The sequence below is a fragment of the Actinia tenebrosa genome, unplaced genomic scaffold (assembly GCF_029948245.1).
Source record: "Actinia tenebrosa isolate PJP-AT-01 unplaced genomic scaffold, QUT_ActTen_1.0 PGA_scaffold16__25_contigs__length_10494907, whole genome shotgun sequence".
In the NCBI taxonomy this organism is placed as follows: Eukaryota; Metazoa; Cnidaria; class Anthozoa; order Actiniaria; family Actiniidae; genus Actinia; species Actinia tenebrosa.
In genome coordinates this window covers 468,250-483,798 of record NW_028292576.1, presented here as the reverse complement: position 1 = coordinate 483,798, position 15,549 = coordinate 468,250, and the positions used below count along the sequence as shown (strand labels likewise).

At 43.1% G+C, this 15,549-nt stretch overlaps 2 protein-coding genes across 4 annotated transcripts in view; one reads left to right on the top strand and one right to left on the bottom strand.

Moving 5' to 3' along the window:
• LOC116298706 (adenosine receptor A2b) overlaps positions 1–15,549 on the bottom strand; it is a 114,898-nt gene that overhangs the window by 26,992 nt on the left and 72,357 nt on the right. The window contains exon 1 of one of the 3 annotated variants that reach the window (XM_089031275.1): positions 34–271. The exons of 1 other annotated variant lie outside the window; for it this stretch is intronic. The gene's annotated coding sequence lies outside the window, so the exon portion shown is untranslated. Of the gene's footprint in view, positions 1–33; positions 272–15,549 lie in introns of those variants that run through there. One more of the 3 variants, XM_031707238.2, reaches the window with a different exon arrangement.
• On the top strand, positions 2,571–11,137 carry LOC148910485 (uncharacterized). The gene is made up of 3 exons (XM_089031390.1): positions 2,571–3,773; positions 4,054–5,126; positions 11,100–11,137. The coding sequence occupies exons 2-3, from the start codon at positions 4,196–4,198 to the stop codon at positions 11,135–11,137; spliced, it is 969 nt and encodes a 322-aa protein (XP_088887516.1). The 5' UTR covers positions 2,571–3,773; positions 4,054–4,195.

The window sequence follows — 15,549 nt, the reverse complement described above, 5'->3', positions numbered from 1 at the left end:
TAAACAAGACAATATAATGAAATGAAAATTTACCCTCTGCGAAGGAAAAGAGAAGAAACTGACTGTGCACAACACTACGTGACGAGTGTGACGACCTGTGCCAAGATTGCCTTTTTTACTGAGAGCAACAACTGAAATTTGACAGGACGGTTCAAATTGAACCACTGAATATAACCATTTACAAGTGCCGACAAAGTGCTATATTAAAAAGGAACGATTTCCCTCGAGGTTAAAGAGCCGGTTGGAAACTCATTTGGATCCGGAAACAAATAAATCTTGCAAAAAAAAAAAAAATTGTCAAAATTTCATTCTCTTTCTTTTGTTTCTGAGATCGATTGTTTGCTTGGCAAGGAAAGCTTGTTATTGATAGCATTTCTTTCTAATGAAAGTAAAACTCTTTGAATATTTAAACAATAGGCAGACTTGAGTGGCTACAAAGATTCTAGTATCAGATAAAAGAAATGCTGTGTTTTGAGGTAGAATCGAAAGACAAAGGCAAAGAAAAGAAACCATGTATATCACCGACATATCAGGATTAAATAATCAAACGTTTCGGAAAAACATTTTTGGGACAAGGTTCATTAGATGACAGCTTATTTGTTCAGCTTTCGACAGACCAGCTTCGTGAGGCGAAGTATTTTAGTTGAAATAATGTGTCCTTTTAAGGAAAAAAAGAAGAAATAAAAAGAAAAAAGAAAAAGAAAAGAAGAAAAAGAAAAGAAAAGAAAAAAGAAAAAAAAAAATTAAAAATTAAAAAAGAAAAAAGAAAAAAAAGAACTTCTCGACATTCCTCTAAATTTTTTTTATATTGTCATAGTCAGCCGGCAAGCCTGTCTCGGATGTCATGCGGATTTACATCAAATTATTCATGTAAAAAAAGTCAGTGATCGATCGATCGATGTTTCAAAATTACTATTGCTGCTCGATACTGAAGTTACATTGACATATATTTATCTATTTAATCAGTATTTTTCCTTGATTGTTTTTTAAAAGTATTTATCAAATAGTACGATGTTACCGCTTTTGTTTTGTTTTGTTTTTTTCTTCCAGTTTTCAAAGTTTAACGTTAGTGCTATAATTATTAAGTTGAAACTTATTTCCAGAACTGATTAAGATTATTCTAATGGACTTTATCTTAATATGAATTCCCGCAATTGTTATTTTCGGTTCGGAAAAAAATAAATTTGTGAATAATCTTAAAAATATTTTAAAATTATATAACAACATTTTAATTAAACCTTTATTTTAAGCAGATCTTTATTAGAAAATGCTATTAATTTTCGAAGGGCTCCTACTGGAATTATTATGTCGGTCATGATTGTATTTGTTTAATGTAAATAGGAAATTTTAACTAAATCATAAAAGTTAAAAAACAAGAAATGAGAATAGATAAGGTGAATAAAGCTAAAATCCTGGTCTATTTTAATTGTAGCTTTTTTAGACTGAGCCTGTACTCGTCATTAGAAATCTTTTCCATTCAAACCACCAAACATGAAAGTATTGCTGCCAAGTAAACTGATAAAATGTCAGATTGCTTACAACTATTTCATTCGTTATTTATTCTATTTTTCTATCAACCTGATACTTTAACCAATGGTCAAGCGTTTTCCACCTAGCGGTTAGATTTATAATCGTTTGATTTGTATTGCTGAGTTTTAGTCTTTGCCTAGATTTTGCAGGAGAAACAACGACAACAGCAGTGTAAATTCTAAAAAGTCGCCAAAAAACAACAACAAACAAACGAAACAAAACAAAAATAAAAACAAAAACAAACAAATACAAAAACAAACAAACAAACAAATCAAATCAAATCAAAACAAAACAAAACAAAAAGAATAAGCTAATGCAAAAAATTAATAATTTCGATATTAAAATATCATATAAAATGTTTACTGGTTAGCTACCGTGTAAATACTTTGTCCGGATGACTTTTCGTACGGCAAGCAGTAGGTTGTATGCTTTACGCTTGTACAGACGTAAACGTAAAATTACTAACCTTATCATATTATTCCGGTTCCGTGTAAACACAATTTAACTTACGAAAAAAGGGAAGGTTTCGTGTAAATGTTATGTACTGGTAAACTTTTTGACCGGTTAAAATTTTTGTTCAATACAACAAGAAATGCAATCATTTTAATAGATAATAGATACCGTGGCCTTAAAGCAATGCCAATTATATTAGATGATATGACATGATTATTGGTTCCTGTACTCAGTAAACACAGTATTGGAAAATGATGAGACTTTGCTGCTGTGGCTAAACCTTTGAGATTCCCGACCTTTCATCGATCAAGGTAACTTAAGTGAAAATGAATGTGGCAGTTTTGTAGCTTTTAAAACATAATTTCCTGAGAAAACCGAACGGCTTATTAATTATATTTCATCGGCTAATTAGACACGTCGCTCAATCACTATCGAAGGGTAGTTTCTACATTAGAGTATATATCTAATGTCTTTGTGAATAGTCACTCAGCTTCGTGTGAGAACAGAGATGAAAAAAAGTCTTGACGTCAGAGGGCTTATGTAAATACATTTCATCATCCAAGTACAGCGAGAGTAGTATAGGGAATGGGGGTTCCAGCGCAATCTCAACACGGGCAAGACCCGTGTCAAAAATCCACCTACGGAAACAACCCACTCCAAGTGTGGTTGGGGGCAACAGCGCAAATATGTTAGTCTATATATGGAGTGCGAAGATTGTAAAGAGTTTGTTTATGATTTCTGTGTAAAGTGCTTGAAACCCAAGTTTGTTACCCCACCACCAAATAAGTATATTTGTTGTGACAAGAAAATGCAAATAGAAGACGACACGTCAGCACAGTGTTACGAATGTGGTAAAAATATTCGTAATGCCGTGCCTTGTGCTACCAGGGAACAATATTATTCCAACGGAGGTCGTAAGAAGACGCCATACAAAAGAATAAAATACTTTAGGGACTGGATGAGTCATATCCAAGGTTATCGACCGGTATATTTAGACAACGAAGTAAAGAAGAAAATCATAGACCATTTAGAAGAGCCAACCCCACAAAGTCTACGGAAAACGTTGAAAAAATTAAAGCTAGGGAAATATTACAAAGCTATTCCCTATCTTTTATCTGAAATTACCGGTAAGTCTATTCCCGAGGTTTCTGATATGACAAAAGCCGAGTGGATGTTTTGTCGGCTGGATAAGGATATTCCTTATTACCCTGACGTAATCTACGAAATATTCCATGAAATAGACCCCAACCACCCCCTGTTAGGATGGATTCCAAGGCGATCGACATAATAATGATAACAGCTTTGACCGTGGGTTTTTTACTTTCACGTGGCGGAAGTGGCGTGCCTAGGAAGAACAATGAGTTGTTCACGTGTAAAACAATAGACAACATTCCGATCATGCCCCTTCGCCTTAACAACCAGCAAGTTTGAAAGTAGACTCGATATTCACTTTTAAAATCGCTGGTTGTTAAGGCGCTCAGGAATGTGCCGACGTCAATGATAGCTTCAGACATTTGATTACGCATATGACCCAGACAGCCGGCGTTCGATATGTAAATAGAATCCTGTTTTGCTCTTTTCAAAGCAGATGTTTACTGAGCAAGCTTTCTTTGAAGCTCTTCTTTTGCCTCCTGGTAGATCTTTTTGCGAGATTCCTCGGAAAGATCTTTTACGACTGTTTTTTTGTTTCTTATGTCCGACTTTAGTTTCTCGTACTTTTCCTCTTCGGCCAGAATAAGCGAGAATTCTACGTCGTCTATCTTTCTGTCACGCAAAGCCTTTGAGACAAGGTCAGTGATCGTATTTACTTTAGCCCTTGACAGAGCTATTGTCGTGTCGTGTTTTGATATTTTGCTTGACAACTGTTTCATAATGCCCGTAGCAACAGCCGAAATAATACCACAGGCTGCCCCAACGCTGGCCAAAGGAACGCCAACGACTATTCCGGGTCCAGTAAGCGAAGTAGCCACGCCGGAGCCCGTTAACACAACAGAAATGGATCCTGAAGTTATCGCAATCTTATGTAGCGTACTTCGGGCTCTGACGTACTTTTTTCGGACTTTTTCGTAGTGTTTTGCCTGCCCTTCCAAGTAAGCCAGGATTAAGTTCGCTTTATTCAGACGAAAGTTTTCAGCGTTTAATTCGTTAGGTTCCTTAGGAAGTTCAGGATAAAGTGGAGGCGCTGATGGTATAACATCCATTATATATACTAATGTACGACGCTTTTGGGAATGATATTGAGGAGCAGCCACATCACGACAACCGGGATTACTGGAATTGGAGAGCATTTAGGAAGATGTTTCCACATGCAGACCCCAGTAAGTTCGAAAGAAGACCCGATGGTATTTACTATAACGGCTCTAGGATGTACAGCAACGAGGATTTGAAGCCTACGCTGGTTAATCAAATAGACGATCAACTGAAGCATTCGCCAATGCATAAGCCAACGCCAGCGCCAACGCATGTTGAACCCAGTTGGTCAAAGGAATTATTGCTTGGTACCAGTACTTATCCGATACCCGCAGTTTCATTTGATAAACACCCAAGCTTGGACCTAACGCTGAACATGCGGATTTCTAACAAGCATTCCTTTCCGTTAAAGGTGCGGGATATCTTCAAAGACGTACCCATTATTCATACCACCGCTAAGGAATCTCATGAATGGTTAAGTGGTCCTAACATGCGTTATTGGCCGCAGCAACTAAACTTTGCAGTTTGGTGTGCCACTAGCGGCTGTGGTGTAAGCGCAAGCTTGATGAAGAATTCAATATTTATGTTTCATTTTCACTTCACGGTTAGAAGAATACTGCATGAAATGGGTGTTATTGCGCTGCCGGGAGATGCCACGTTTTATCCAAGAGATAATAAATACAGCGTGCCGGCTTATGACAGACTCTGTAAGGAGTTTGACGTTGTAGGGAAGGATTTCCGATGCACTGCCGGCGCTAACAATGGTCTGGGGCATATTTGGGCTTATTGGGGGATTGGTGGGCACGAGCTAAGTGATAAGGAAGTTCATGCGTTGAATCTACGATGGAACACTGGGTATCACAAAGAAACTCACGACAGTAGCACCTTCTTTGAACCAAACGCTAAGACCACTAAGGAAGTTAGAAACGGACCTTTGTTCAAAGACGAGGGCGGTAAGTATGCAGGGGCTAATCCACTGATTATCAAAATTACCAACGACAAGCAAACAAAGCAATATCTTAATTTCATACCCCCAGAAGGTAAAGGACTAACCAAAGCCGGCCTTGCCCGTTTAAACCGCAGCATAGAAGCTTACGTGTATTCTATCCTTGGAGCTCAGGTAAACACCCGATCCAGCATAATCGGAAATACTGGCGCCGCAGAAGAAACGCGAACCGAAGCCTTGATCTTATTTGAAAGTTCAATCTTGGAGGGCGACATTAGCAAGGGCGTACAGCGTTACCAACTAGCCATACAAAATTCTAAGGCGAGGTTGGACTATGCAGTAGCCCCGGGTTGTTGGTTAATGCCTAGTAATTTATCTATAAATACTGGTTCTGTAGTAGGATACAACAACAAACTGCAGCGAGCTACTAAGGATATGAAGTTTGGGGTGAACGACGTGAACTCTGACACTCTTAGGAACATTCCTCACTTCGTAGAGAAGCCAAAAAAGTCACACGAAACGAAGCTACCCACAGTTAAGAAACCATCAAAGAAGGTCCTACCTGCGATACCTGAGGAATATGACCATAACTTACTAAAAGCCGGCTTAGCCACCGCAAGCATTGGTCTGAGTTATTATATATGGCGATGAACAACCCCTACGTAGCTGGAGTAGATTGTGTTTATACGACTTACACAGGCGAGAAAAAATACACCCAGGCAGCTTGGGTTGATGTCACGGGGATGTCCGTGGATTTGAACTACTCCGGAAAGAAGTTGATATTATGCAGCATTTCTTTGGGGGCCGTTAGCAGTGCGAATGTAGGATTTCGTTTCTGTGACGACAATGGAGTATTACAGCCCATGCGCGCGAAGACGAACAACAGAGAGTCCACGCATTTCTCAGTAGAGCCGCCAACGAATAGCTCTGAGAATCTTTCCGTTTGGACTTTCCACATGGTTGCTGATTGCCACGGAAAGGTAAAGCTGCAGATAAGAGTAGATGATACCGGGAGTGTTTGCATAAATAGCATAGAAAATCAAAGGAATACTGTCTATAACCACATGACCATCAGCACTTTGACGGTAATGAGCCTCTAGAAGGGAACTTGTTCCCTGTAATATATGAATCCATACGTGAGGGAAACGCGTTATACCCACCGCTTAGATGAAGAGGGATATGACAACGGCGCTTGGCATGACGTTGGACTGTGGGTTGAGGTTGGGGGAACTGCATTGGTCATTTGCACTATTAGCATTAATGCAAATACGCATGCGAATGTGGGGTTTAGGCTTATCGATGAGAATGATAAGCCCCTGCTTCCTTATCGAACTTCAACGAACACCAGGAAAGTTACCCATTTTTCGATGGAGCCCTACACTAGGTCCTCTGAAGACCTAACGCCAGTAACTTTTCATATGCTAGCCAATTGTAAATATGCTAAGTTGCAAGTCACTTCTGATGACGGCAAGTTTGGGATAAATCGCATAGGTCGCAGGCCCGCTAATGCAGCCTGGAGTCATAAGCCCATTTCTACCATGAGTGTGTTGCCGTTGGTTCCAAATTACCAGGGCGGTGCTAATACCGTCTTTCATTATCCTCAAAGCAGGACACCGTCCGATGAGAAGGATAAGATCAAGCCTGCATCTTCTTCAAAAGGACCACCCCAATAGCGACAACCAAGATCCAAATGTTATTCCCCACGAACTTCAACAGTTCACCGCCGGCCCTAAGTGCCAAGGAAACAACCGAACCCAGCAGCCCAGGAAGACCGGCTGCCATCTTTTTTCCTAAGTCCGTCAGCCCACTGCCTAATTTCTTTACGCCCGCGCCTGTAGCCTTAAGCGCGGACAAGATCACGCCTACTACGGTGCTAATAGCGACCGCAAATGCCAGCGGAACGCCATACTTCAAAAGGGCTCTTTTTACCTTTTCCTTGGTGGTAAGCCCCAGCTCCTTTTCCAGGTTTTCCTTTTGCGCCTGTAATTCCGCAAGGTGTACCTGAAGGGTTTCTGATTCCCTTTGAGCTGCCTCCCTTTCCTCTTCGGGACGAGTCTGGTCGTTGATTATTTCCTGCTGCCGCTCTATTTGCCCCTCCAGGTCTTCGATGGCCCGATCTCTTTGCCGGATTTGTTCTTCCTTAGTGTTAATTTCGGCAACCAACTGCCGCCGTTCCTCTAAAGAGCCGGTTATGGTGATATGCAAGTTTTTAGCTTCTTCCTTGCTCATATCCAGGTCTTTTAGAGCAAGATTGAAGGCGTGTCGGGCTTGGTCTCTTTCGTCTAAAGCCGTTTCAGCTTCTCGCCTGAATTGCAGTATGACTTCGTTCTTGCCCTTGATTTCTTTCTTTTGAGCATCGGTTAGCTGCCGTATTTGTTTTTCGTAATTTGCTTCCTTTTCCTTCAACGTTTCTTGTAGTTCCTCGGCGTGTTTTTCTAGTGCGACCCTTTCATTCAGGGCTCCCAACCTTTCTAACGCACTTCCGGTAGCTAGTTGAAAGCCTCTTAATCTTGCCACGTTAACCTTGACCGAGCCATTTTCGTCAAAGAGGACTTGTGGTTTGGTCCAACGGTTTTTGTCGGGATATCTCATGTCTCTGACGCTTATGAGGACTTTGTTTCCGCGTTCTGTGAGCCTTACGTCGTCGGCCTCGAAGTGGGAATAGCGCATTCGTAGCTCTTGCGTTGCCCACTCTACGGTTTCCCGCGCGGTTGCTCCCTGCTCACCCATGTTTCGAAGTTCTATGTACTCAGGAGGGGACTCACCGGGGTTCTTTTCGTGCCACATGCGATTCAAGGCTGTCTTGAAGCTTTTCCACCTACTACCGTACGTGTTTTCTAGAGCCATGTCGTAGATTAGGGGGTCGGTTTCCGCGCCTTTAGTCCATGCGTCGTATTCGTCGTCGTTAATGTCTACTTGACCTTCTTCGGTGGTGGGGTCAAAATCCGTTCCTTCTACTTCCATTATATATGATAAGCTCAAAGTTAAACCCCAACGTATTACCTAAGCAGGTTGGCGGACTGAAAGCAGAACGCACCTTTCACCGGGTCACCTTTACGCCCAGCAGCGCAAAGCCAGGGGAAACGCTGTACGTAGGCGTGCCCCGCCTAACGGATAACCTAGTGTTGGTTCCTGGCACCCTAGCGCTAAGGTTTGACCTAGCAATACAGCCAGATACCGCAGACGTGCGTTACGTCGTCAATAACGTGGGTAGAAACCTTGTTTCCAAAATACGCGTAAAGTTCGCCGGGGAATCCTTGCTGGATTTAAACAGGTATGATTTGTATACCACGTACAAAGACTTATGGTTGACTGCATTTGACCGCGCGCAAAGGATAGAGCAGGGAATCGCCAGTGATGCCATACGCAAGGTAAGAAGCGCAACCTCTGGCGCCTCAGGAGAAGACGAAATAAAGACGGCTTATGGTACTAAATATGTTGTTCCATTAGATTTCGAAATTATCACGAACCACGGTGCATACTACCCAAGGCAGCTAAGCGAACTGCAGTTCGAAGTGACCCTAGCAGACACTACGAACATCCTGCAAGGAAAAGATGTAAGTTCATCAGCCGTGGATCCTTATTTCATCAAGAACTTGGAGCTGCAGTACGAAACGGTATACAGCGAAGAGCTGGCTCGTAGCGCTGGCATGGAATACAGCGCCGGGAAGGCTTTCCTTTACGATCACGTCGTGATGTACAAGACGTTCAGCTTCACGAACAACGTCGAAGAGGTCATCAACCAAAGCATTAACCTTCCCAGGCGCAGCCTCACAGGGATAATGTTGCTGTTCGCAAAGACATACACGGCAGGATTGCGTGACTCTGAGGCATTCTTTAATCCTAACATCACTAACGTAGGCGTTAGCATTAACGGAGTGCCTAATAAGGTTTACTCACAAGGGATAAAGCCCGAGGACATGTACCGGGAAGTCGCGCGTAAGTTTGGTGACCAAATTAGCCCAAAGGAATTCTTTAAGGATAAGTATGCGCTGTGGATCGACATGCGCACGACGAACGACGAAGACCTACATGGACAGGGTTTGCGCCTGGTGAATACCCAGGACGGCATTACGTTGGAGATCAAGCGCACCAAAGACGCCAGCGACGCCACTAAGATAAACGCGTACATTTTCGTAGTCTCAGACGCGCAACTGAGTGTAGAAATGAACCAGTTAAAGAGCGTCGCATACTAGGCTCGCGAAAGGATAAAAAATATTCCTTACGTATAATATGCTCCGCGTATTCGAAAACAACGAAACTAAACTGCAATGCCTAGTGCAAAGCGATAAGCTGTACTTTAAGGCGAAAGAGGTAGCAAAGGCATTAGGTTATGCAGACACCAAAGATGCTATTAAAGCCCACGTGCGGGACAAGCATAAGAAGAGACTTAACGAATTTAGAATAGAGGTGAATCGCCTCCCTTCTGGTTCGCACCCGCAATCCCTGTATGTGACGGAGTCTGGTTTGTATCAATTGATATTCAGCTCCAAACTGCCAACGGCAGAGTCGTTCCAAGATTGGGTCTTCGAGGATGTCCTACCAACGTTAAGGAAGACGGGAAAGTACTCGTTGGATGGTCCAAATAAGTTGGTCTTCAAGATCGAGAATGAGTTTGACTTACATAAGAAGGTCATCGATTACATACGCCGGTTTCACCCTACGCTGTTATTAGCACCTGGACTCGGGGAATTGCAAGATACCACCAGTAAAAGGATAACGTGCTGGCAAAAGGGCTACCAGGCAGGTCAACCCGACATCCTAATTCTTAACTCCCATAAAAAATACAATGGGTTATGTCTGGAACTGAAGACGCCAAAGGGTAACGGCGTATTGTCCGACAAACAAAAAGCGGTATTGACGCAATATGAAATGAATGGTTATCTTACGATGGTTTGCAACGATTACGATCTGATCTGCAGGGAAATCGACCGTTACGTCGACGGCATTCGCATACCTTGTCCTGGCTGCGTTAAGGCTTTCAAGTCACAGGAGACGCTACAAACGCACCGAAAGATATTTCATAAATATAATGATAGTTGAACAAACTTACTGGCGCGAATTAATACAAGGCATTTCATACAAAATAAAAATTACGTCGTCTTCGAGGACATTAACCGTTTAAGGTTGGTCCTCTTAGACGGCAGCCAAGAGTACAGTTTATGGGCTCCTGACTGCGTACGGTACGTACTGCAAGGCGAAGAGTACACTCACATACGTAGCTATGGTAAAGTCAACGGTCGATGGAAGTTCGACGTTGAAAGAAAGGCGGAGGCTAATCCATTGTGTGATTAGTCGTCCTCATGGGCTTCTAGGTATTGGTCTGCTACGTCGGACCTCATTTTTTCCGACATGAAATCGATCGATATCGTAATCAAGGCTCCTCCTGCGAACGCTGCGACGTAAGGTAACATCATATATTAGACCATTCTTTTCGTATTGCAAGGTAATGGTCTAAAGGCTTGGGACCTTCGTACAGGCAACACCAAATATGTTGACCGCTGCGTTGACAACCACATTTGTCGCAGATGCCGTCCCAGTGTTCTCGGTTCTCCCATCTTACTCCTTCGTAGTCGTCAAAGCATACGAAATCTTGGTCTATTTCTTTTTTACGCAGCACTAAAGCCCGGCTGGTTTCAAGGGGGCAACATCGCTCTGCTAAATCGCCGTGGGTTTCACAGACGACTTCTTCGAGGTGGTAACGTCGGCAGCGGTATTTATGCCAGTTCTCTTCAAAGAGGGGTTCATCGCATCGGTGGCAATGGCCTTTAAGGCAGACTCTATGCTCGCGGTGATATCGTAGGGCCTGTACGGTGGACAATTCCTTACCGCAGTCGCCACAAACAGTGCTGATGGTCTTTTGACAGACTTTCTTGGAAAGGTGGTATTGCAGTCGCTGCTTGCTACTAAAGGCTCTATCGCATTGCATGCACTTCATTATATATACCTCATTTTTTATTGTTAAATTGTTAAATGTCAGCAAGAGACAATTACGTAGATCTTATTTTTTATTGTTAAATTGTTAAAATACGGTAAGAGACGAATGTAGGTTTTATTCTTCGTAGGAACTTAACGATGAAAGACATAGACCATTCTTTGACATCATCTGTGCAGCATTTAACAAAATAACAATAAAAAATAGACTATCCTTCAATGTCATCTTTGCAGCATTTAACAAAATAACAATAAAAAATAGACTATCCTTCAATGTCATCTTTGCAGCATTTAACAAAATAACAATAAAAATAGACTATCCTTCAATGTCATCTTTGCAGCATTTAACAAAATAACAATAAAAAATGAGGTCTATGCTAATTCCTTTGGTGGAAATCAGTAAGACCTTCTTTACGACCTTTTCATCGAGCATCTTCTAAAGTCCTTTGTGCTTTAGTATCCGCAGGACACCAATGTCCAACGAAATCTCCTTCAGAGAATACCTTATTACAGTGACGGCAGCTGTGTTTCTTACGAGGCTTTGGCGTTGGAGGGGTAGCGACTATGCAGTCATCGGATGGTTCAGTAGGTACTTTAGGCGTAATACAGTCAGCGGCTAATTCAGATGTAATGCAGTCCATATATATATAATCACAGAGGGTATCGCATGAAATCCTTAAGGGAATCCCTAGTCCAGCCTATCATCGTCCAGAGTGCAGCAAGCCTTTCTGTGCGCTTCAGACTACACATTTCGTCGTACAATTCCTGCACGCGCTCTTTTAACCGATTTATTTCCTCTCTTTGCAGATCTATGGTGTCTTTTTTATCTTTTGCGTCGGCTATGATTCTTTGCATTGCTTCCACTGGTTCCATCTATATATGAACCCAGATCACATACCTTGTAACGCTCTGATAGTAGGACCCACCAGCTGTGGAAAGACACAATTTGTCGTGGAGCAGCTATTAGGACCCTTTAGATACCGCTTCGACTACATCGTGCTATTATGTCCCACCTACAGGAATAATGTTACCTGGGAAGGCATAGGAGTGAAAGACGACGACTTCTTCGTAGATATCTTAGACCCCAACGAGTTATCCAGCCATCTTAAGTTCTGGCACAAGCAATTCCCTAAAGATACACAGACGCTCCTCATATTGGATGACATTGCCTGCGGGGATGACGTAAAAAAGCGCACCTCCGAATTGGTGAAGCTTGCTTTCAGCGGTAGGCATGACAATATCAGCGTTTGGTTGCTTTCCCAGCAGCTTACCAGCGTCTCTAAGCCCTTTAGGGAAAACATAGGCTCTCTCGTAGTATTTTATACTCCGAGCAAGTCTGACCTGGAAACCATCTTAAGCGACTACGGCGGTGAGATAAGCAAGGAACAGCTGCACGAATACATGCGGCATTTAAAAACGCACCAACATTCCAAGATGATCTTCTCTTTGAGGTTTCCGTATGATGTTGAGCTTCGAGCGTAGATATATATGGAGATTGAGCAGTTGATAGAAGTCCCCACACAGCTAGATGAAAGTAACCTCAAGGAACAACTTAACATCCTCGTGTCATCTGGGAAGTGCAAAGAAATGATAGGCAAGGAACTTACCCATGAGCAGGTTAATAAGTTGTCGGAAGAGGAAGTCAAGAAATTCCATAAGAGGTATGAGGCTGCCCTTGCAAGTAAAACCACGGACGCCGTAGCAGACTCCGCTATCCGACTTGCGACTAAGTTGCTTGGACTTGCGCTGCCCATAGACGACGTGGAGCAACTGCGGAAGGACATAAGCGAGGACTATGTCATATCCCAAGAACTTAAGATAACCTGTGGGTGGTTGTCGTTGAAGTGTGGTAAGTTAATGGCAGTCGCCTCTGCGGCACTTCACGTAGCTCAGCATGTCGACTTGAAGGAACTTACGACGTCTTGGAAGGACTTCAAGAAGGATAGAGACGTTGAAAAGGTCTTCCAGGCGGCACTTGCTGAGGTACCTGATCAAGTCGCCTCAAGTACTTAGTCAAGTCGTTGTCAAGTCACCTCAAGTACTTAGTCAAGTCGTTGTCAAGTCACCTCAAGTACTTAGTCAAGTCGTTGTCAAGTCATTGCCAAGTCATTGTCAAGTCGTCATCAAGTAACTTGTCAAGTCCTTCAAGTCCCTTAATATAAGATGAGTGGCACCGAAGAACAACCAGAAAAGTCTTCCGTAGAAGATACCAAGATTACCAAGGCTAAATCTCCGGGCAGAGTCGCTGCCGGAAAGAAGCTCGCGGAGATGAACAGGAAGAATAAAGCCAAAAAAGAAGAAAAGGTGGAGGAAGAAGAATCCTTTATTAATCCGGGATACGTCATTGGCGCGTTAGGAGTCGCTATAGCAGCAGGCAGCCTCTACTTACAATGGCGGGCAACGAAAAAGGTAGAACCACCAACGTATCGCGCACCTGTGGAACCGGCTGTTAGAAAAAGTAAGATCCCTGAAATGGAGTAGATTTATCACCCGTGGCGACCTAGATTTTCCTTCTCGCTTTGTAATATAATGTCGACCGCGTTGTTGAAAACTGTTGAAGAAGCAGCCATCATTACTTCCATCGTTGCGGGTATTGGTTGGGTAGGTAAGAAAGTGCTCAAAGAAGACTTTACTGAAGACCCAAGCAAGAGCTTCGCTAATTTTGCTAAGATGACCGCTGCCGTTGGCGGGGCTATCATGGTAAAGGATTACCTACGGAAGGAAAAGTACATCCCTAATGTATAAATGGCTAGCGTGGTCGCAGGTGGAGTTATTGCAGCCTTAGCATTCACTGGAGCTAATTATGGTGGTCAATATTTGGATAGATTAGTTAGAGGTGATCGCAGCGGAGATTTGGCCGCCGAAAGGAAGAGACACGACTTAGCGCTGGAGAAATATCAGCGGGACGTGGCAACTTGGAATGAAAAAAGACAAGCTTACAGGGATTGGTTGGACAAGAACTACCAAGACAAGATGCAGGCGGATAAGAACTTCGAAAACACAGACTACGCCTTCAAACTTTATGCGCAAGCACACCCGCGGCATTAACGGGGTTAAGAAAGCCTCAGTTCAAGAATTACTACCAGCCTTCTAAGAAACAAAAGACAATGAGTTGGTCTTTGTAGGAGTCGCAGGGCTGGCAGGAGGCGTGGCCTTGACGTATCTGCTCTAACGAAGGGGACTTGTCCCCTGTAATATATGATCGTCTTTTTGGAAAGCGACAAGAATAACTTTACCACTTATCTGAATCCCCCCATCAAAGCCTGTAAGGTTCGGTTGGTTAGTTGCTCTTTGTATAATTCTTGGTATAATTTAATTAATGGCTTTGTCATTGGAACTTCCGGCACCAAACCAAAAATACCAGATTCCCATTACACCCCAATAACACTGGCTAAGGAGCTAGCGAAGCATGGATACACTCTTACCACAGGATTACCCCATGAAATGAAATTCAAGAAAAATAGTGGAAGCGCTAATTTAAAGGACAGTTCATTGGTAGAACTCCTGCGGCCTTACTAGTACCACGATAAATAGCGGCAGTACATATGATGTAAAATGGAAAGTCGCATCCTCTTACGAAGTCTATTGCGACTTGGTTCATAGTTACAACAATGGAGAAAAGTCTTCTCTTATGTCCAAGTTTCTGCCCCAGGTAATCCATTTGACCCAGTGGAATACACTCCCATTTCTTTGAGCTCTGACTGTCTAATTTGGTTAGAAAGCATAAACATCACATTAAAGTGGACGGAAAGACGGTGGATTTTTAACGGACGTAAGATCAATCTTGTCTTGGAATTCATATAATGGGCCGCGTAGAGGACCAAACTTTAAAAGGATTTACTATGGGCCGGAAGGCTATTGGAGAGGAGCGTCAGCTATCAAGAAACTCGCGACCGCGGCCAGGGTTATCAGAAGAGACGGCTAAGAATTGGTTAAAAAACAATCCCTCTGGCAGGTTTATTTCCCGCTGCCTAAGTACATTCCCAGGCCCAGCTTTACCGTAAATGCCCCCCAATGAAGTTCATCAGGCGGACTTGACTTTTCTTACCGCACGACAAGGTGAGAAAGAAGACCTATAGGTACGCTTTGACCGTAGTTGATATCGCAAGCAGATACAAGGACGCCGAACCCATAACCAGTAAGGATTCTGGGGAAGTCGCAGAAGCCCTAGGTAGGATTCATAAGCGCGTCTTGAAATGGCCTAAGCTCGCTGCAAGTGGATGCGGGGACAGAGTTCATGGGCGTGGTTTACTAAGACCATGAACGACCACAGCACTAAATTAGGAGAGCCGAAGCTGCGTACCACAGGGGTCAGAGGCACGTCGAAGACTTTATATAAAACCTTGGCGGAGGTCTCTTTGGGTACGGTACCAGTATTGGACAGAGCTGGAAGATCCCTCCAAACGCAAAGGAATGGACTCAGAGGCTCCCCAGGTAACTCCGCTTTAAACAACGAGGCTGGGCCAGGGCTACGGGAATAAAACCCAAGGACCATA